The following is a 23,345-nucleotide window of genomic DNA, read 5'->3' as shown; positions in this document are numbered from 1 at the left end:
CAGTAACAGGATGCATGGGAATGGTTCAAAGCTGAGCCAGGGGAGGCTTAGACTGGACATTAGGAAGTATTTCTTTACCGAGAGAGTGGTCAGACACTGGAACAGTCTTCCTAGAGGGGTCGTTGATGCCCCAAGCCTGTCAGTGTTTGAGGCATTTGGACAATGCGCTTAACATCATGGTTTAACTTTTGGTCACTCCTGAATCGGTCAGGCAGTTGGACTAGATGATTGTTGTAGGGCCCTTCCAACTGAAATAATCTATTCTTTTCTAGTCTGTTATTTTCCTCCATATTTCTTTTCAGCTTCAGGTGGGGCATTTCACTTTAGGAGTGAAGGGGTGAAGCGTACTGAACAGGCAGCCACGTCAAGTGCCTTAGCATCTGGAAACAACTTGGTAATATGTTGGGGACACTACATGACAGACGTAGCCCTTCTTTTTACAAACACCTTCCTAGCATAGCCTCTGTCCAAATTTAGGCAAGCTTCTCTGAGGCAATTCCATCTTTGCTGTTGTGTTCTTCAGTTATGATTGAAATGTCAGAAGATACTAAAAATATTCATCAGAGCTGGGATATTTGATGAAGTGTCTTTGTTATTTTCTCTTTTATATTTTTATTTTGAGCCTTCATACATCAAGAAATGATGCTAGCGAGCTCATCTCAGTCTTCTGTGAAGTAGTTTCCTTGCCAACCTGCAGTACCTTCTGGTGATGACATCAAGGACTGGAATTGTTAATGACTTGAATAGAAATGAAGCAGCTCTCTTGTGCTGGGTTTTATTGCCCTCAACTGTTCTTTGAGAAAAATGCTCCCCCCGACATATTACATGAAGAGGATTCAGTGACCTTGGGTAAATACTGACCATTTTTACCACAACTGACTGCCAAGTCTATTGATAATGAGTCTTCCTGGGTTGCAGGTGTTACTGCCTCTTCTGAAGTGGCCTGTTTTCCATGCTGGCAGCTGAGATACCTGTCAAAGGAACTCTCTTTATTTTCTCCCTGAATTTGGTGTATGCAGGCATTGTGGAATGACCCTCTTGTCTGTTGCCAATTTGGTTTATAGATGCTGTTACTCTAAGGTGACAATGCAATGGCACCGTGTTTTTGATGGGCTGTTTATGCAGTATTGACTAGCTTGCCTAGTGTAACTCAGCTTTCTGTGAGGCAACCTACCTTGCTCCTGAGTGATGTTGATTTAATCACATCTTTAAACAAATACAGCTGTGTTGAGCCCTTCTGATTACACTGCATGGGCCATGGGGAAAAATGAATGCTAAATTTCTATAGGAATCCTCCTAGTTACTTGGTGTTTTATACTGTAGATTTCTTTTTCATATTTTAATTTCCAACACTTTTAAGCATATCAGCAATTACTGACCTTTGTCAAATTGTTTAGTGAAAATCCAGTGAGCAGATTTAGTTTTAAAAAAAAATCCTCAAATACATAATGTCTTAAAAGGGCATGTGGAAGTTTGATCATTTAGAAAGAGGGTGGTAATTTCAGTGAAGTTTTCAAATCAGGAAGAGCTACCAGGCAGGCTTTACACTGAGTGTGCCTACTCTTAATGAAAGGAGATAATGTAAAATGAAACCTGATAGTTTTTGTTAGAAAACAAAATATGAGTTCCCCTTAGAAAAATTTGCTTTGAGTCTTAACACTGTCATATAAATAGTTGGATTTTTTTTTAACCAGGTAGAGACACATTTTCCTATCTAAAAAGCAAGTGGACAAAAAACTAGTAAGAAACTGCACACATTCTGAATGCTATAGTACAATTTTTTATATATAAAAAAAACTTTGTCTTCTAAATAACTCACGCTTCTGTATACTACTTCCAAAAATACCTGCTAAGGAAAAAGGTGTAGGTTAAAAAGATACCATTCAAACACATTGGATTACTGGGGAATCTGTAACCAGATAACTTGTGTATAAGATGAAAGCATCGTCCACGTGCTCCCTGAGGAAGTCTGTGGAGGGGGATGTTTTTCACTTGAGAACTTGATGTCCTGCGTGGCTGAGCATTTATGGCAGCCCTTTCCCTTTCCCTTTCCACTGCTTTGGTGAGCTCTGTGCTGCCTGGGAGGTTTTGCTCTGTTCTCTATCGTAGCTGTGGATGGCAGTGACTCATCCTCTTGTTCCTGTCTGTCACCTGAAGTAAGTAGTGTTCTTGAAAAAAAAAACATAAATTCATCATTCTTTCCCTTTTGGTTCATGGTAAGCCAGAAATTTGTAGGCAACTGTACAGGAACGTGCTCAGAATCATGTAGTGCTAAACTATTGCTCTTAGATCAAAAAGTTGATCTTTGGCTGCTTCTTTATATACTGGACCGTAGCTTTGGTCAGATGCGGCATGGTACAGAAACAAAGAACTCTGATTAAATAGTAAGTACTCCAGTATAGATGATGTTATTGTTCAGCAGGAATGCCCAAGAATATGCCAAGTGTTGAACAGCATTGTAAAATGGGGGTAGATTTTTCAAAGTCAGCCTGCAAAAGGTGTTAGTTGGCTATTAAAAATGTTCCTGGCTTTTGAAAATACGGTTCTGTTGGATTTTGAGATGGGGAAAAATATTATGTATCCTGAGTCTGAAGACTCTGAATAAGTAGACATAAAAGAATAAAGCTGCAGTGACCTGACTTATTTTGCACATGTAAAGTGTCAACCTGATTGATACCTCGAGCTCTAGCCACTGCTATAGTGCAAACGTTTCTCAAAATGCAGAGTTGCAAATTGCCATCAGACAAATCAATGCATTGGTTTATTGAGATGATGATAGTTATTGGTGTGTTTTCCCTACAAAAAAAGAGAAAAGCATTTATTTTTCATCAAGATATGTTGTGTAAACATAGCTACGTACAGGGTAACTTATGTGAAATTACGGGACAAGCATTACAGAGAGAGATAATTTGCAAGGAACTTGAATATTGATGAATGATAGTTTTTCTTATGGGCAGCCTTCTCTGAGAGTATTAATTTAGTGTACAGCTTCATTTTCAAATGAATAATATATAAACAGAGTAATGCTTGCTTTGCTGTGTGCTTGTATTTTATTTATGTGTGCACACATGGTCCACTCTAATTAAGCACAGCTCTTTATGGTTTATTTATTTGTTCTAGAGAGGCTGCTTAATATTTGAGAGAACAGTAACGATGTTTCTGACCTTTTCAGTGGTTGTGTTATCTGTGAGAAGGGTTTTGCAGGAACCTGCAAGAGCAGTAAAATAGCAGCTTGGTCTTTCTCAATTTGCTGGAACATGCTCAAGAGACCTGATAGCACAAGGGGGGCAGTGTGTGGAACAAAACAAAACCAAACAAAAAAACCCAACCAAACCCAAAACATTAAGTAGTTGAGGAGTATTTTCATGTGTTTTCAGATCTCAGGAGGATGTTACTGACAGGCTGAGGTAAAGGGTTAAAGATTTTATTTCTTTGCTTGTTGTTGTGGTCTGTGTTTTATTACCAAACCACCAGGGTAGTATTTCACATGGTGAATAGCTGGTTTGTTTGTGGGTTGTTTTTTTTTAATGCCAATACAAAAAAATAAATGTAAATGGGGGTGGAGTCCAGGTTTTAAAGTTTTACAGAGTGTGGGTAAGCGTGCGTGACTTCCTTGTGTGGTGGTCTTGTGGTGGGACTTGTCACTAAACTTCCTAAAAATACATGTGGTATGTATGCACAAAATTTATCACCTCTCCCATTTTTATGGCCTTTTCTTAATACGTATTCCCACCTCTTTTTACAAAAATGTCCCCTGAGCTTGTGCCGTGGCAAGGAGCTCTGTGCCGGCAGTTCAGCCTGCCATTCCTTCCTCCTCTCCCTGGTGCCTCCCCCAGCTCCATGCTTTTCTCTGTTGTGCATGCTGTGTGCACAGTTGCTCTCAGTTTTATTTCTGATAAAAGCAAAGCCACTGGGGGAGCGAGATATTTGTTGCGAGTGCTAATAGCATAGGTTTTAAAAAAAGCGGGAAGAGAAAGCAGGTATGGAGAAGCTGATGGATACCTGTGTGTTCAGATGGTAACTTTGCTATATAAAAAGCAATGGAAATTAAATGTTTGTTATATTTATAAAAGGATTTTGGTTGATCCAGGCATTTGTGGGTGATACCAGTAAAGAATGATGTTAAACCGACTTCCACATGAACATGACCATTTCTTATGTTCTTCTGTGGAAGCTCTGTGCATGTGTACATACAAAATTAATATTCTCATAATGGAAGATGCAATTTGTGCTCTATTCAGTTGCTCATGGTTTTGCTAATTAATCATTAATCATCTGTTATTGGAACAGTATCTTTTTTTTTTTTTAATTAGCTGCTGGTACATATTTGTTAGAAATCTGCCTGCAGAGCTCTTACAGTGCTGCAGTATATGCCATATTTTTCTCTTAATCAGTAGGTAACATTTCATAGGTTTTGCTTGCTTGCTTGTCTGTTTTGCCTTATCTTTATAAATGTAAAAATCTCCTTTCAGCATACATGCATATATGATAGTTACCTCAAAGTAATAGTATGCTGCATAGGTTTTTACACCATGATACCTTTGGGGAAGAATAGAGGTGGTTGTCTTGCAAAGGAATGCAAGCTAAAGGTATGGGCCTCTTCCAGCCGAACTGATTGGAGATAAGTCACAACTTTTCCTTCTCCTCCTTCCTCCACACAGGAAATGCAGGATCATTAGGACTAGCTAACCTTCTGGGTTTTTGGTTTTGGTTGGGGTGGTTGGGCTGCCTTATTTTTTTGGTTGTTGGCTTTTTTTTTCTTCCCAGAAGGAGGGTGGAGGCTTGAACTGCTGAGTTCTCATTCACCTTCCTTTTTCTTCCAGTGATTATTCTTTTCCTGTGTTGTATCATGAATTGTTTATAGCTCATGTATATAGCCGTCTTGCCTTTGAGGGTCTGCTGCAGATTCATGTGAAAGATTAACAAAGCATATAACCTCATTTTTATGAGTGTAATGGGATTGGCTTAACTGCAGTAGCTGCAAGAAGCAGGGTGAGGTTTTGGTCCTTAAGAGGCTACCTCTTATCATAGAAGTACCATTCCAAACAAACTAATTTTAAAGCAGTCTAGGAGTTCCTGTTGATTGAGAGAGATGATCATCACAGATCTGTGGCAGGACTTTGCAGAGCTGAGGGCTGTGTTTTAACTTCACTGTTGGTTGTAGGTGTCGTTGCTTCAGGAGAATCCAGTGGTGTCAGGGATGTCATAAACTTTCACCTTGTCCCCCTTTTGTCCCACATTTATGTTCGAAAGCAGTCAGGCTTCAGTGTATTGCAAGAACCCACATTCGTTAGTCCATACTAGACACTTTCAGTGAATGGACTACTGGAACTAGGGCAGCAAAAAGGAGGGGCGGGGGAAAAGCCAAATAAAGAAAAAAGGATTTTCTGAAGATGTTTGTGTTTTAAAATATCTGTGGAAAATAACTGCACAAAGTGAAATTCTTTATCTGCTCTGTTACTTCTGGTAGCGTAAGTGAAGCATTCTTGGCTTGGGCTTTAAATGACGTGTGTGATTTGTGGGCTGTTTCTGAACTACACTGATTGTGAAATGAGAAGAAAAGTGAAGCTAACAGATACATTGACCCGCTGTGTTAGGGCTTCGTGTCTCATGATGTGGCAGAGCTGCCAGTAAGACACTCCGCAGGAGATAAGGCCCTTTTGCAGGGATGGGATTGCCCTGTGGATGTGGCCAGCTGAGACCAGCCTTGGGGCCACCTCCTCTCCCTGCTTAGGATCTCCTGAATAACCTGACCTTCCCGCAGCTGTGGCAGGGATCAGTATAATTACCCTGTGGCTGGCAAGGCAGGTGGTGCCTAATGCTGCTCCGATTGAACTGCAATGGAAAGGGGGTTAAGCTGGGATAATGCTCCAGCCTCATCCTGGCAGCTGACAGCATCACCTCTGAGCCTTCTCGCTCCAGCTGGCTCCAGGAGAGCGAGAGCAGGAGCATCTGAAGTTTGCTGTATGCCTCAGACCTTACTTGACGGCAGCGTGCAGCTCCCTAGTTGCAGCCATGTTGCTAGGGCAACCCGCCTATTTATTCATGTATTTCCAACTTCAGTCGGATAAATCCTCTGCCCTGCCTTTGCTGAAGCGGTCTGTTTGGCACTCAGGCATGCTTTGATGGGTTTCTAATGTATCTTGTGTAGCTAACTATTACTTATATGGGGAAGACATCTTCCATCCCCCTACTCCAAGCTGTTAGAGAGAGGTCTGTCTTGGATTTCAGCATTTTAATTGGAGTGTATCTATGCATGTCCATGCGAGGAAATTAAATATTGCACTTGTTTGTGCATTTTATGCTCTTAATGGAAGGGAGCATTATATCAATGTTCTCTAGTGCTACTAGAGCAGTTTAAGCTCCATTCCCTTTTTTCCCTGGTATTTTCATGCCTTTTTGGGGACTTATTTGAATGTATCTGCCTGTAAATATGGCCTAAATCTTCCTCTTAGTTTTTTATAGTCATGAATTAGTTGTTCCTGCATGTGTGAATAATGTAGCCTGAAGAATACATGCGCTTTAATGGTACCTTTAATTATCTATGTACAATTTAAACCACAAATTATAAGAGGCAGTAGAAAATTCATGTTAACGCTGTTACGCAGCAGATATATCTTCTGAAATGTGTCATTATCAGTAATAGAGGCTTTACTGAAAAAAGTGACCAGATATTTTTGTTTTTTTCCACTCAGCTGTCCCATTTCCTCCAAGTCACCGGCTCACAGCTAAGGAAGTGTTTGATAATGATGGAAAACCCCGTGTGGATATCCTAAAGGCACACCTTATGAAAGAAGGGAGACTGGAAGAGAGCGTTGCTTTGAGAATAATAACAGAGGGAGCTTCAATTCTCCGCCAGGAAAAAAATTTGCTGGACATAGATGCACCAGTCACAGGTTAGTATGGAGTTATGGTGATGGAGGGGATGGCTGCTGGTTTGGGACATGTTAAGTAATGCACTAGCATATGTGGCTTCCTAAGGAGCTGAAAGGAAGCTGCAAAACCATTTGTTCTCTCCAATATTCAATTCTGTCTTTGCTACCGCTAGGATAATGGAGGCCATCAAGCTGCTTGTAAATTGGAGGAAAGGATCATATCTGCTGAGCCCTTTCTGTTTCTAAGGCAGAGAACACTTTTAGTCTTTAGGAGATTAGAAGAACTTTCTTAAACTTGCAAAGTTATCTGGCCTTTTGCGCCAGGTATTAATTCCCTAATTTTACAGATGTCATTTACCATAGTAGCACTGTTCAGACATACAGACAGCTCAGCTCTGAAGGAACAATGGTGTCAGAGTTAAATGGAAATTTTAATTAAATGCTAAGGAAAATAACGAGTGCCGCAAAAAGGAAAAAAATTAGCAGAATCCTAGTTTGTGTTGCCTGGGGATTAATGAATTGTGCTGGTTGCAGAACCCATCTTGCCCTTAACTATCAAACACTACCACCCACTCATTAATCCTCAGGAAATGCCTTATACTTTGAATTTCCTTCTCTAATTGTCTCCTGCCTCCGACTGCATTCTGAACATATGAATGCATTTGCTTGCTCTAATGTGCCTCCTCCCCTGTGTTGTTGTTGTTATCGGATATGAATGCACTTTTGGCAAGAAATTGATCTATGGCATAGAAAGTTAGCCGTGGGGCAAAAGACAACTAATTCCAGCCAGTTTAAACTATGAAACCAAACTATAAAACTTGGTTAAGAAGGTAGGTCCTTTTGTCGCTTTTGCTTCTGGAGAGCCCTGACACAAGTAAAAGCAAGAGGTTCATTTGCTGCAGAAGAAGTGTTGCCAGTCTTTATCATCAGTACTGGTAGCACTCACTAAACACTACACAGAAGCAGCAAAACCTTCATTTTCAGGAAACATTCTCTGAAATTGAAGAGCATAGTGTCTGGACTAGAATGATGCACAAGTTATTAAAGCTTGTAATCTTAAAATTGACATTCAAATAGAGGATTGTAGCATGACCTAGAGAGGTAATGTGTATCATCTTTTATGTAATAGTTAGCTTGTCATGCTTTCGTACAATTTTGATGGAAAAGATGTCAATCATGTTGCAGCTCATGGATGAATAAAGGAGATAGGATGAATAAAAGGATCCCCTGAGTAGGCTGAGAATAAAGTTCTACAGACATTTCTTTGACACTTCAGGATAAATGGAAGAAGTTGTAGAGGTGCGATATCATTGTCCATAACTGAGTGGCAAATATGCAGAAATTCTACCTTTCTCTGGGTTCTTTTTTGAATGTGGGTTTTTGTGGTGATGTGATGGGGATTTTTTTTTTTTGTTTTAAACCATTGAGAGAGACTGTAGGAGGATGGGCCTGGTGTGTTGTGTCCTGACTGATTTCCGTAAGTCCACACCTGATGTTCTCTATTTTTAATTTTTCTCTTAAAAAATATTTCTTAAATACTTCTGAATGTATCACAATTGTTCTGAATTATATTTTGGAGATTAATCTCCTGAAGGTTATCCCATTGTGTAACACTGGTGTAATTTAAGTCTTTGATTCTTTTCTCCATTGAGCCTACATCTTGCTTTGTTCCTGCTTTTGAAATGATTCACACACGGTGATTGTGATACTGCAGCTTTCTTCAGGGTGGCTGGTAGCTACTCTCTTTTAAGCTAGCGTAGGGAAGCTGGGCTCCTAATGCTTGTTAGCGGGATAGCTGAGAAGTGCTAATGTTCTGTATGAACAAACATGAAAGCTGGAGTTATGAAAGTGATCATCAAAAGAAGGAAGAAAATAAATTGTGAAGGGGAGGTTGGGAAAGCTTGTGAGGCATGTGGTTGTGGGCCGGACAGTTTTCTTTGTATGAGTAGTATGACAGCAGGTGACTGGATAAAGAGAATATCAATTGACTGATGATGTGGTGGAAGTGCAAGGTATACAGGCAATCAAGAAATAACTATGGAGTAGAGGAAAGCTTTTTTCAAATGTATGGAAGAACAAACAAAACCATTGATAGAATGGAGAAGAAAATAGATTTTAGACATGGCAAGCAGTCTTGACGAGGGATAGTCATAAATCATTAATATGGGATCCTTTGTGGGAGATGCATTCATCTTTTAGAAAAATATCCCTGTAGCTGGTTAGTGAGATAGTGATCATCAAAAAGGAGAGATGAAAGAACATAACTGTTGAAGTAAGAGCACTGTGGATTAGTACAGGGGTATACTTGATAAACATTGAAGAACTTGAAAAGTTTTTTCCTTAAAGCCTTGTGCAGCCATCCCTCCACTTGAAATTTCTCTTTTGTTTACTTTAAGGGATGAGATAATTGTCTTTAGGAAAAATATCTGTTTATAAGCAAAGACATGTGAAATAAAGCGGGTATATACAAGATCTGGATTTGAGAGAGGTGATTTGGGGTGAAGGCATGCAAAGGGTTTTAATGTGGAATGCACAATCCATTATTTTACATTTATGTAGAAAACTTACTCTGTGGCTAGCTGGAAGCACTGATGTGACTGTCATTTTGAGTTAATACATTTTGTTTTCAAATTTGGCAAGGTTATAAGCCTTTTGAAGTATTGCTGATGAATTCATCGTGACCTTAGCTCAAATTCTCATCTTTTATATACATACATACACGCATGCACAGTTTGCTACAGTTCTAGCTTACAACCAAGGTGAACTATTCCTGCAGTTGTTACACAGGGCTGCTTTTTGCTGGGTATGAATCTGAACAGACCCTGAAATGAGAAGAGACCCCTAGTCTTCTATCAGGACTCTTTCTTGCATCTGGGAAGTGTTGACGCAAATTTGTCTTGGCTTGTGAATGTGAGCTGGGAATGATGAAGAGAATTAAGTCAAAAAAAGTGAGTGTATTGAGGGGAAGACTGAAAGTAGGGGTGAAAAGTGGTGACAGGTGCTGCTCAACAGACAACAAGGAGGTGGTTGAGACCGGCCACTTGACCTGAAGACAAGAATATGTAACAGAGGTGAAAAGCTTGGAAGACAAGGAGATGGCCAAGACACTAGGTCAGAGGTTGACAGAATATGACTCGGCAAGCAGTGTAGGAAGATGAGCAAGAGGTGGACAGGGTACTGGGTCTAGCTGGGCAAGGTACCCAGTCTGGGAGGTGAAGGGAATTGTGGTGGAGCGGGCGTGGCTGCAGAGTGACAGCTGTGGTAGAGCAGTTACCAGTACAGACCTGTCTCATGACTGGCAGCAGCGATGGGCTGGCACAAGGGTTGTGGGGTCATCTGTGTTTCCAGTGTGGGGTAGAAGCAACTCAGGCACCCTCAGGTACCAGGATGCTTTCCAGTTACCTGCAGCACCATGGGAAATGTCCATGCCAGCCTTCACACACTAGGGAATGGGCAGATGGCATGGGGACAGAAAGCCACCTTCCACAGATGGGTTGTTCCCTACTTCTTCTTCAGCTATACCCTCTTCTCTTGGAGGCATGTGGTCTTTGTCTTAAGCTTGTGGGTTTAATGAGTTTGATCTACCACTAGACTACAGCTGTTCAGTGTTCAGAGGAAAGATGTCTCTATGGCAGCCTTAGAATTTCCAGTCCTGTTTTATGTTCATAACAGTGTAATGACACATGGAGAAATTGGCTCATTTTTAATTGTTTTTTTCTTCTAGAAGGCTAAGGAAGTATATCTCTGAACCTCCCTGATGGCAATATTTACTGAAGTCATGCTCCAAAGAACAGCTGGGAATGCCAGATTTTAAATTGCCTGGGTAGCTTTATGTGGCCTTATTATATAGGTTCATTACTATATAGAGTGGTCCTGGGCAAGTGATGTACACTATGCTTTGCATGATGACTGACTAATTACTGCTTGTTTTTATGGGCCCTCACTTCCAGATCTAAAATCTGCTGTTCTTAAGTACTGAACACTCTTAACTGCATGCCAAGCATGTGTTCCCTTAGACTTCAGCGCATGGGTAACTTTCTCAGAGCATAAGTATATGCGTATACCTCTGTGTATTATAATTTTATACATAATTCTATAAGTTCTTTGGGTTTTTGAATGTGTTACGTCGGAAGAACAAATTTAGGTAAAGCCTTTGATGGCAACGTTGACTTGCTTGGCTCCCAGTCTGTAAAACGGACCCTTTAGCTCACCAGTGTTGTAAAGACAGTAATTTACACACGTCTTTTGAAGTGATGAGATGCTGCTATACTGAGTGGTGTAGAAAGTATATGAACAAGCTGATAATGCTGTTTTCAGAGTAAGGTTTGTAGAAGTTTTGTAACTGAGGCATATTTCACACAAGTAAAGAGAACATAACTTGAAAGTTGCTCACTGCATGAGTATGGTTCATTCTGTCCGCTGCATGGAAAAGAGCAGAAAGTGACTATATAATTAAGGAATTTGTAGCATAATGCATATGCAGGAGAGGTTGTGTCTGAAACCTTAATTCTGTCATATCCTAAATATGGAGTTCTTTTTTTGCCAACATTTGTGGTGTTCACTTTAATTAATAGGTGTATGATTTATTGACATTAATGGGCCTCAGTTCACTGGCCCTTTTCAAAGCAACCAAACCTGCACTTTTGGAACATGACAAATTGTTGTTTTCCAACATCTGCAAAAGTTACCAGCTACAAGAGGGGCTGGGATTAAATTACAAGAACCCAAAGTTCATATCGCAGAATTTGATTTCAAAGCAAAGTAGCTGATGACAGCAGCCAATTCCAGCTTCGCAGCTAGATCTTATTTTGAAGCTGGCCCTGTCTTGAGCAGAGCAGGTTGTGCTAGATGACCGTCCGACCTTAAGTTTTCTGTGATTTTAATTTATACCTCCTTAAATGACATACTTAACTACAGGGTAGACCTAGAACTCTAAGTGGCATGTCTGTCTAATGTCTGTCATTGTGTCTTTGCTTTTACCATTTGGATTATGTTTCTTGAGGATATTGTTAAATTTACAGATACTGAATGAAAACAGCATGATACTTGTTGCACATATGGCTGCACAAGTGAATAAGCTAGTAAGAGATGCGTGGTGGTGTTTTTAAGGTAAGACTTTTCTCCCTGCTGATACCTATTTTAAAAGTAGCTAACATGTGATCTGTTTCTTCTTGTAACCTATGACAGCTCTCGTTTTGTGTACTCAGTGGGCTCTCCTTTTGGTTAGTCTCTGCCCATTGTTATTAACAACTTTCCTCTAGTAAACAAAGAACACAAAAGCCGAAGTCATATGCATCTTTATAAATCTGTGCTTTTTTGCATATGGTACTTGCATTCAACGTATGAACGTTACTCAGGCAGCTGCCTGCGTACAGATGTTCTCAATTCTTTTTGCACAGGTGCCACCGCCAGCAGTGGCAATGACAAGTTTCTGGCCTGGTGACAATAGCCAGGCCATGCGCTGGCACAGGGGGCAGCATCTGTCAGTCCCTCATTTAGAAAAAATGGAAAATAGGTAAAACAAGGATATATTCTATGACAGGTGCATGCAGCTTGGTATGTGAAGTGAGCACTGGATGAAGACAGAATAAAAGCTTATTGTTGCTGTGTAGAAAGTTTTATAATGGAAAGTAAGTTTCTCAGTCTCTGCAGGTCTCTTCCTTGGTCATATTGTTTTCCTCTACTAGTCCTGTTTTTTGCAGCTCCCACGTTTACAGGTGCGGTAGAGGCGAGGAAACCACTGTTGCTTGCAGACCCTTCCTTGCTATTCGCGTTGCATTGCATAACGTAAGGTAGGGCGAGTGTGTATTTTCAATAGGTATGTAAGTACTAACCTTGTGCGTGCTAAGGGGGAATACACCCACTTGCAGTTTCATTGTAGTAAAAATGAAGTTAAAATTTCCATTGGCTTTGTTGAATATCGCAGCTGTGTGGAAATATAACTTAAATGCTGGAATTGCTTATAACGTTTGTATTGTAGTGACCACACGGAGTTTTTTGCAATTTGAACTCTAAATTGATGGGAGGGGGGAGAGGTAGGCATCTGGGGATGGGCTGTGTGGGATCAACTATGGCAACTCTGGCACCTTCGGAAATGTACCTTTGGTGCTTTGTAGGTCCATAAAAACTATAGAGGGAAACCCCTTCCTGCCAGCATGTCTTTATGACCTTCGAGGCTTCCAGACATTCTCTGGGTACATTATTCCATGGAATGGTAGGGTCTCCTGGGCCTGAACGTTTCCTCATGTTCCACATACTTTTTTCCTTTGCCCGATTTCTCTCATTTGGTAGCATAAAATAATATTAGTAGATTGCTAGTGCTGTGCAAGTTAAAACTTTGTAAACATCGGGAATGTCTAGTAAAGTGATCAGTGCTAAGGAAAGCTAATAAAAGTAATTTTGCCCATATTATGGTAAAAAGGCAATAACGTTTAACATTGCATGATTGTAGCACACATGTAAATGATCTGGTGCAATCAGAGAGTCAAACTAAAATAGTTCGTTCTCATTTTTACCTTTGAAGCAGTTTAAGGTAGAATTCCATCATTTCAGTAAAAGCAATTTTAGTTAAAACTTCTCTATTTCACACGTAAGTAATTTAATTAGTACCCTAAACCTAATGTATCATGATTACTGTTGAGGAAACTACTGAATTTCCAGGACAGTGTTATAAGTAAAATATTTACTTATGTGTTGTGAAAAAAAAGCATTTACATGGTCAAATTGTAAAACTTCATCCTGAGTGGCTGGTGTCTTCAGACTCACAAGTCTAAAAGCTAAATGCTGGTTTGAAGTCTAGATGCCTGCAGCTTCTGAGGGTAAGTGTTAAACAGAAGATTTTTTCTTTTCCCTTCTTTGCCATAATGCACTCATTATCAAAAAGCATCTTTAATATTTTGTAATACGAAAAGTGATGGGGTCTGCCCTCCAAACAGGGTGCTGGTTACAGTACAACACTTTTTCTGTATCTCAGCCAAGTAGTGGTATATTTAAGTTGTGAGTAACTGCTTTAGCTACTTCAACTGTATTGCTAGTCATTCTAAAAACGTGCTGGTATTTTGTTTGTTCTAGCCTTAAAACGCATAAGTCCCAAATGTTCCTGGTATAACTACATCAGTTTGAGTTTCTGTGTTATACTGGTATACATTCCCTGCGTGGACATGCTTCAGCAAACTATTCTCACTCTCGGAATAAATTGCCTGCAGATAATTCTCCTGCATCACAGGAAAATTAACTTTGGCTGGAGTGAGGTAAATGTTAGTTTGAAATAAATTGACGTGTTTCTTTCTTAAATATTAATTCAGGATCTTGTTTTCGTAAATAATGACTTTCCAACAGGACAGGTTGAACCCATGGAAGAGGAAGAAAGGGAAAGTATCAAGAGCACCATCTACTCTTGCATCCTTCTTGAAAACAAATGATAGTTCAATTCTTTTTACATGCCAGAATAAGGCAGACGTGTTCTCTCACTTAATCAATGAATTAGACTTCATGAAGAAATATTTGCCATAATTTTTTGAAATATGTTAGATATACCATTTTCTCAACGTATACATGAGCATGGTTTGCTGTTGCAACAGCTACTTCCCTTTACATATCACTGTTGAATATGTTATTAAAATACAGAGAACCTGCATGTTAAACTCCTGTTAAAATAATTTATGACATAAACATACTGTTGAACAGCTAAAGTGAACTTGATTGGATCCTTTAATTGGATTGCTGATTAAAACTGACACTGCTCCAGCTATTTTGCATGCTTTATTGAGAACTCATAATATATCAAACCACTTCTGGCTTAAAAACTGGGAGTTCTGAAAGAAGGTGAAGATGTACGGCTGTATGTATTCAAAATTTTTTTGATCTGTTCCTCCCATAAATGCTTCTGTTGGTTACAGATATGGATTGAAATATGCCTGCCCGCATCCCTGGGAGAACAAAGTGATTGCATCTTGTAGCTTAACTGAGCTGCTTCAGACATTAGCATCTGATATTTTGGCAGAGCTGATGTTTTCTAGTAGCAGCTGCTTAAATCTATCATTATGTCCAAGACAGTGGATACTACTGACTGTATTCTTCACAGCTACCTTACTTGTTTTTATAAATAATCCATCTATAGTTAACTTGCTTTGGTGCAAAAATCATAGTCGAATAAGACAAAGTGAAATTGGAATCTGAGATGCCCTTCAGATATGGAGTTTAATTTGATGCTGTGAAATGGAGGATCAAATACCTATTGGGCTTCAGGTCAACACAGAAATTGTGTTGATTAAAAAATAACCACCAGCAAAAATACAAAAAACAACTGCTTGCAAATAACTAAGACTTTAGGATTTTGTTCTTACCAACTTTTATTTAGTGTGTGGATGCTGCTTCATCATGTAAATACTGACAGCACAGTATAGCAGTTTAGCATTTCTTTTAAGGCTATTCTAAAATGATATAGAACATCACAGCAGTGGTGTTTATTGTAGCTTCTCAAAGATTTTTCTGAAACTTGTAAATCAGGTTTTTTAGTTGCTTTGCAATTTTGTAGTCGGTGGTACAACTTGAGTTAGAACTGGGTAGTTCAGGGTTTTTGGCAGTTGGTTCTTTTTTGAAAATAACCATGAGGTTTGCACTGTGTGATCCTCATTAGAAAGAAGATCTTTTGTTCTTGCCTTTCATGTTCTCTTAGCTTTGTCTAGTTATTCTTCTTTTGATTCTGGCCTCAGGTTAATTTAACTCAATCTGAGGTCGTAGTTAGTATTGGCAAAGGGTGTGGGAATGCAGTGGGATTACTGCTGAAATCGCAGCCACCCACGTTCCTTCCTCCCCCGTTTGGATGGAGGAGCCACTGAAATGAGTAAGACCTAGAAGGGGGCAGAGGGAAATTCCAGCTTATGTTTACCTTTCCCCCCCCCCCCCCCCCCGGAAAACAAATATCTACCAGTCACGCACGAACCAGCATTTCCCACTTCATATGTGTGTGTGTTTGTTAAATAATAGAGGATCATGATTTATGTGTGTGAGGCTGGAAGGGGGGTTGATTCTTTCTGTATCACACTGTACCTGCAACGGCTGTAGAGCAGCCATAGTGTAGAAATCAAGCCAGGAACAGCTATGGGAGAGAAGAAGAGGAACTGGAAGAGTGCAAGGGGGCAGACTAATAGCAAGGCAGAGACAAACAGCGTTTTGTGTCAGCTGATCATTGCCACTTGGAGTGGCAGATGAATGCCACTGCATTCATCTGATTTGGGAATTGCTGTACAGATGTGTGCCCCTGTTGTTTAGAGTCCAGTTGTACTTCTGGAGCTAACACCAGCTGTCTCTTGCTTTCATCTGTGCTTTACGTTTGCATGTCTAACCTTTCACCAAAACCTGACTGTGAAGCGCTAGCAAGTGCAAAGGAGATAACTAGCAGGTTCGTTCTTAAGAGATATTATAAACATTACCTGTCATTACTAGGAAGAGCATAACTCAGAGAGCATTAGAAGTTGGAAATGACGTTTATAGAAGGATGTTATTCTGGGATGGGTTGTTTTTCTACTTCTTCCTGCCTTTAGATGCTTTTTCATTAGCATTTTAATTATTCTAAAAATTACTACGAGAGTTGACACAGATACTTTATCTATTTGGTTTTCTGCAGTTTATTTAGGTAAAACATTTGCATACACTTGGAAATTGTTCTATAACATTCTCTGAAGATTTTTGCCTTTTTAAATGAAAAAATCTGCTATAGTGTTCAAAACATTTTAATTCGTTAAAAATATATTTTTAAATTGTCTTTAAACTCTATAAAGTCCATGTTCTCTAAATAAATGCACCAATTGTGAAGATTGTGCTGAACAGGAGCATGTTTTCAGTCTGCAGTTTATTTTGGAAAGTCTTGCTAAGTGTCACAGTGGTTTGTGGCAATAGTGTATGACTTGTACTGGTAGTGTGTCAAGCTATAACATTTTCTTCATTATGTCATTATGTGCCTTTTTAAGGGCATAAAATCATTAAATGGTGAGTTTCAAGTTGTTCCTTGATACACTCTGCAGAATGACTGTGTTGGCTTCTGCTTATCTCTTCTCTTAGGTTTGGGCATCTAAATCTAGTTGAAATTCATGTACTAATACCAGTCAGGAGGCTAATTACTTCCTGAGAAAATATCCTTGATAAGTGAGGAGCATCTTGCTCCTCATCCTCTGATGAAGATTCAGCAATAATTAAATTTTCAAGGGGAATCCAAGTCCTATGCTGTTTCGTCATTCTCTTTCTTTATTGCATAAATAATCCCTTGAGCTCAGCAATTGTGTTGAACCTATTGGATTACTTGGTTTAAGTCAGTGTTGCTCCTTTTTGTGAGTTTTTTTGGATCTAGCTATGCCCTCATTTTTAAAGCCGGCAACCCAAGGGCACAATGGCAGTTGATTAAGCTCCAATTTAGGAGCCTGTGCTTAAGAATCAAAACCAGTCTTCTGGTGCTCAGCACAGGGGAAGGCACTGTGGAGAATCCAGATTCATTAGGTGTATCAGCATCGTTGATTTCAGATGTTACTTCTGAAAGTTGCCCTGTTGAATATTTGACAGTCACTCTTCCCCCGCTGCTTCTTCCAAATCTACCTCTGCAAGAAATTCTACCTTTACAAGTGGAAAAGACCACAAAAGGAATGCTTCAATTAAAATGGGTTGAATTCAGAATCAAAATTAACTGCTTGTGAGAGTTCTGTGCAGGAGTTCATCCAGCCAGACCAAAAATATTTTTTTTTTCTGAATAACCAAGGAAATAAAATTGGGTGAACTGTGTCAGATTTATTCCTTGTCAACCTGTATTAATAAACTCTTTTAAGTATCATCTTTAATCTGTAACCTTAAAAAACAGAGAAAACCCACAATACATTTCAGCTCATCTTTCACGTGTGTTCTCTTCTGTGTTTGGTGCCCTCTGTAAATACAGCCCAAGAGCTCCAGGGTGGCAACATGGGTTGGGGGCGTTGCTGGTGGCCATAGAAATCAATGCTGTGACTTCAGCCTTTGACAAAGTGGCAGTGCAAGAACACTTGCATTTTCTTTCTGCTTGGCCTACTTTCTGTCATGGGCAATAGTTGGAGTTTTCTAGAACAATAAATTATGAAAGCTAATGTTGCTTCTTTGTTCCACTTCATTTCCTTTAGCTCTTATCAGACTTAAGAGGGGAAAAAGCTAGCCTCAGTGCAGATACACACTTAAAAGTGAAGAGAAGTAGGCCTAGAACTGTGTGAGATCAGCCTACATACTTAAAACTAGGTGATATTTTTCCCCCAAACAGTCTCAGAAACTCCAGTTGAAAGGGTTAAAACTCCTTTGAGAAGCTCATCTTTAGACTCTGAAGAAATAAGAAAATATGTAGCTCTAAACAGCAGCTAATTATTAGAGCATGTGACAGGTGACAGCCATTTCACCAAAATTTTACTTGAAATGAGATTAGCATGGTAAGCCAGTGTTGAGATGAGACTTGATTGCTCTCTAAGTACAGTAAAGGTATCATTGTTAAGGATTTGAGGGTGGTTTGTATGTTATACTTGTTATTTCTGCAATGATTGATTGCAGCAGAATAAAAGTAGGTTTGTAGTCTACTGATTCTTGTAGAGTTATGAGGTTTGGGGGGTTTTGTTTTGTTTTTATTAAGGTGCCTGCCACTGGAGGCAGCTTGCTCATTATAGTGAAAAAAACTTAATTTCCCAACGCACACAGAGGTTATTTGTGGCCAAAACCACATCTTAATATAGAGGGCCAGCACTGAATGTAGTTAAATCCTGTGTAAATCGGTTGTCCCTCTGTGGAAACGCAATGGCATTGTGCCTAGATTTTATTGTAAAATTAGAGAAGAAGCATTAAGGTGATGAGCGGGGACAGGACACAAAGCATGGTGCAGAATAGTTCTATGGCTTCCTGAATCCTTGTTGAGGGAACAAATGTATCCTCAGTAAACTCATGATTTTAGCAACTCAAAATTACTTTCAGGTCATTGGTGCCAATGTTCAAAAGTGCTTCTTCTTTTTGTAGTATAGAGCCTTGAGGCTTCAGAATACGATCTTCTGAAGGCCTGGACTGTTCAAAATGTAACTGGTTGAAGATGCCATCTGGTGGTATGCGTTTGGTATGTCTGGCTGCTTCCTGATGTACCTGCCATCAAGGCCATATATTCTTTAATGTACAAGGGAGAAAGAATAACCATTACGGGAAGGCCAGAATGCAGAGATCTCCAGTTGCTGCTACAGGCACAGGCTAGAAGACTACCACAACTGTGGGAGAGAAGATAAGCAGAAGCAATTAATTCAAGTCAGCCTTTTACTTTATCTGATTTTCTTTTTCTAAATAAGCATTTGAGAAAAAATTCAGGCTATCTTTCTTGGGGAGGCAGTGAAAAATAAACTGGATTTGTGTTGAATGGAGGTGGCAATGAAATGATGGAAGCTCTGCTACCGTTTGCTTGGTGCAGATTTTTGTGGCAGGAGGAAATGCATTTCAACTGCATAAGCAAAAATTCTAAGTTTTTACATTAGTTGATCAAACCTTGTTTTGTGTGTGTTCTAAAAGTTCAAGGGCTGTATTTTTTTATCTGTAAGAATATCAGGAATATGAATATAATCTCTCCTAGTTTTTATGTGAAGTCTTTTTCTTTGAGAAGAGCTTTTAAGGTCTAATTGAACGGGTAAAGGTTAAAACTTTGTAGCAATAGCAGTTATTCACTGTTGTATTGAAGTTAAATTACTCACTTAAGCTAGCTTAAACAAAATCAAAGCATTAGTCTGCCAAAAGACATCTATCTTCTCTTACATTTGCGGGTTCTTTTGCTCTTATTTCATCACACACTTTCCCTTGGCACAAGTGACATTCTCCAAACTAAATTTTTTTTTTCAGCATAGGGTTTCATTCAGTAATGAAGATAATGTTATTTTTGTTATGTTCTTCCTACATTAAGCCCTCTCCTTAAAATCACAGAGTAATTTAGGTTGGCTAATAGCTTTGGAAGTTGCATGGACCTGCCCCTTGTTCAAAGCAGGGCCAGCTTCAAAGGTAGATCAGGGCTAAATTCTGCTGCTTCTTTTCTCAGTTAATCCATCTTCTTGCTTCCAGCTTGCACACATTCCTCCTTCCCTCTTAACACCATGTTTCTGAATAGATCTCCTACTGTTCCAACTGTGTAGTGAGGATGGGAGGTTAACTCCTCACAAAAGCCAGCATATTCGTCAAGCACCAAGACTGTCCCGCTTAATGTCTGCCCCTATTTTGTCAATTATCCACATTGTCTGTTTTGCTCCAAGAACCCCAGTGACTCATCTGAGCTCAGATCGTTTAGCGCTAAGCCTCTGAAACATTTCTTTGACTCTTCATAGGAGGACCATATGCAGTTCCTTTCCCGCCCCCCCCCCGCCCCCCTTGGTGACTTTTTTCTTGAAAAATCTGGTCTTGGAAGAGTTGTTCTCTGAGCGCTGAGTTGTCTGTCTTTTCTCAAGACCAAGTCCTTTCACATGTGCTTCCTGGGACAGCCAGTGTTGACATTTGAGATACTATTAACAGCTATTACTCTGCAGTGACCGACTGATGATTATTCCCCATTAAGCTTACTGAAGGGTATGGAGGAGGGCATGGTGTTCACAGAGGCTGATTTGAGTGCTTGCAGCTGTCTTATCTGTACTCTCTTGACCACCTACCCTCTCTGTCTGCCTTTGGACTCACAAAGTATTGCTTATGCAAGACTTTGAAGAAAGAGTAATAATAAAGATGATCCATCCACCTGATGTGTCTCAAATGTTGGCCTCAGTGATACATAATATTTAAAGTATTATTTTTGTGTCTTTAAGAGTACCCGGGCACAGAATCTGGCTTGCAAAAAATCTGTCTGGTACCTTTATTCCATTCTGAAGTGGCCCAAATCTCTTCAAACTTGGAATTGAAGAGTTTGGTTCAACTCCTGTTAGTATTTTGGGATATGGGGTTATAAAAAAGGACCTTTCCAAAATATCTATCTACAGGGAAAGCATGGGGAAAGGTATTTCATTAAGAACGTTATGTTTCTAGTTGCAAGAAATAAATTCATATTGAGAAGAATTTTGTGGAAAATACAGATGCTAACAGTTAAAATTTTTGATTCGGGGTCTTGTTCTGCTGTGTTTTCAATTTTATTTTTTTTTTTCTTGTGAACTAGAAACCTTTTCCAGTAAATAAGTATTTATATCTAGAGATTCGTCTATATGCGATCTCAAAGCACAGTTGTTACAGCTGATAAACGTGCTGTGTGGGTGCTGTATCAGTTGTGAGGCTCTGGTGTATTTGCATGCATACAGGGAATCATGTAATTAACCACATTAAACTGAATAACACACAGCCTCCCCATTGTTCCTCTTTATGGGTGTAATTAGATGCTGAGAGAACTATAGCAGGAAATAGGAACAGTTTCCTCCTGCCACCCCTCAAACAAGTTTTCAGTTCCAATTAAAATAAATTACATTTTCAACCAGAAGAGATTACTCACATGATATCTATGTCATTTAGAAACAGGCACGGAAAGCCTGGTGTAAAGATAAATATTAGAAAGAAGAAAGGGGAGGAATATAGGAATGCAAAAGCTGAATCTTTGAATTGCTCAGTTATGCTCCAATAAGAAATTTCTACTAGAGGTTGAATGGCGGGGTGGGGCGGGGGGGAGGGGAAGTCTCCTCACAAGATTTTGGGTACTAGAGATTTCTTTAGTTAAACTCTATGATGTGCTTTGACATTTGACTGAAGAGTAAAGTTTTATAGTTTTGTATATATTTTTTTAAAAAAACCTTTACCTGATAAAACTGCTTAATGAAGTAGTAAATGACATTTTCTGCCCAGCACCTTCCTATTTTGATCCATCAGATGTTCAAACAGTGCATCCTTTCCTGCACTGCTATGGCAATAGGACTTGTAAAACAAACAGAAGAGAAAACCCTTCATGATGATGCAATTAGGTAGAAGGATAGGATTTTTTTACTATTGTTATTTTTTGCTGAAATACCATTCGTTTCATGTCACAAATAAAACAGCTGTTTGGTTTTGAAAGTATCAATAAGAAATGAGGAGGAATATCACATAGTGAAAATCACATGAAAAAGGAAAAGCCTAGTCTTTTGGGCTGTGGCGAAGCTTCAAACTAAGATTATATTTACATTCTTTAATTAATAAACTGTGTATAGGAAACCAGCAATCTACTTAGTAAATGTTGTGCAGGATAGGAGCCTTTTATCTTCTTCCTGATGGTAAAATGATGGGTAAGGTGCAAGGAAGATCATTTGAGAGATGAGAATTTCCAAATTCTCTATTATCATCACACATTTCCAGTGACTTTTAAATCTTTTGATAGACATTATGACAAATGATGGCTATCTTTTTAGCTTAATCATCCAGAAAAACTTACGCTACATTGCAGGAAAAAAATGCTGTCTCCTATCCTTTTGTTAAGTACTGTAGCTGTTTAAGATGGCTTAAGCATAGTTGTGAAGAAACATATAATCAGTATATTAACATCACTGCTTTCCATGTGCAGAAAGTCTTCAGTGGCTCCTTAATCTGGGTGTCCATGGTACCTTCTGTGTACATTACTTTATTACGCTAATCAAATGGTGAGGGGGATGTGGTCTGGGGAAAATTCTTGGATCCAACAGAAGGGAGCAGGTGTAGCTTTAAAACATCGCACAAGTCTGTATTTTTCAGTAGTTTCTTATTCTGCAGATGCAGTCAAGCTGTGTGAGTGTGTCTGGTGGAGGAGGCTTTTGACAGTGCCAATGTCTGATGGTCTTTCGTGGTTATTTCTCCTTATTCTCCATTGCATAAATAGACTTTTGAAGCCATTTATGCAACACATCTTTGAGTCCAGATTCAGTAGTGTTTGATACTTCTTGCAGGAGAGAGAACTCCGTCCTCCAAAAAATAACATTGTGATCTGCAGTACAATATTTCAAAGGTTATGGCTGATATACTGAGTATCTTGATTTAAGATACAGAAAAGCAAAAAACTTTCTTGCTTTTTTTCTTATTTTCTTGCTATTGCACAACCAAATTTTTAGGTGGAAAAAGCAGAGTTGGAGAAACTAACTGATCGATCCGTGCTTATTACATTGGGGTTTGGAGCAACCTCACCTTTCTGTGAGTTTTCAGAATGGCGTACTTTGTGAAATTTAGTATAAAGATGATAATGTATTTCTGGACTGAAAATCTGAGCTGCGTTTGGAAGATTTGATAGCGGTTCATGTCTTTGCAACCGTGTGGTAAACTTTGAAGTAAAAGCATTGTCATGACAATTCAATTGGAAAATTAAGTACACAATATGGAAGATAGCTCGTTCTCCTCCTACTTCTTCCCCATCCTTTCATCTACAAAAATAGTGTAATTTCTGGCAATCTTCTTATTTTCTCTGCAATTTTCTAGTGTCCTTGATGGTGTTGGAAAAAGTACAAGTCTTAATTGCTTCCTTTTTAGAGATATATGAAAAGA

General features: G+C 39.3%; 1 protein-coding gene across 1 annotated transcript in view; it reads left to right on the top strand.

The window, feature by feature from the left end:
- Window positions 1-23,345, top strand: part of PPP3CA (protein phosphatase 3 catalytic subunit alpha) — a 199,281-nt gene that overhangs the window by 78,250 nt on the left and 97,686 nt on the right. Inside the window, exon 2 of the mRNA XM_064450024.1 lies at window positions 6,696-6,896. Within this exon, the coding sequence (XP_064306094.1) occupies window positions 6,696-6,896 (201 nt within the window). The remainder of the gene's footprint in view (window positions 1-6,695; window positions 6,897-23,345) is intronic.

This window comes from Phalacrocorax carbo, chromosome 4 (genome assembly GCF_963921805.1).
Source record: "Phalacrocorax carbo chromosome 4, bPhaCar2.1, whole genome shotgun sequence".
NCBI classification, from domain to species: domain Eukaryota; kingdom Metazoa; phylum Chordata; class Aves; order Suliformes; family Phalacrocoracidae; genus Phalacrocorax; species Phalacrocorax carbo.
Note: the sequence above shows the minus strand (reverse complement) of the source record. Positions and strands in the feature narration are given on the sequence as shown.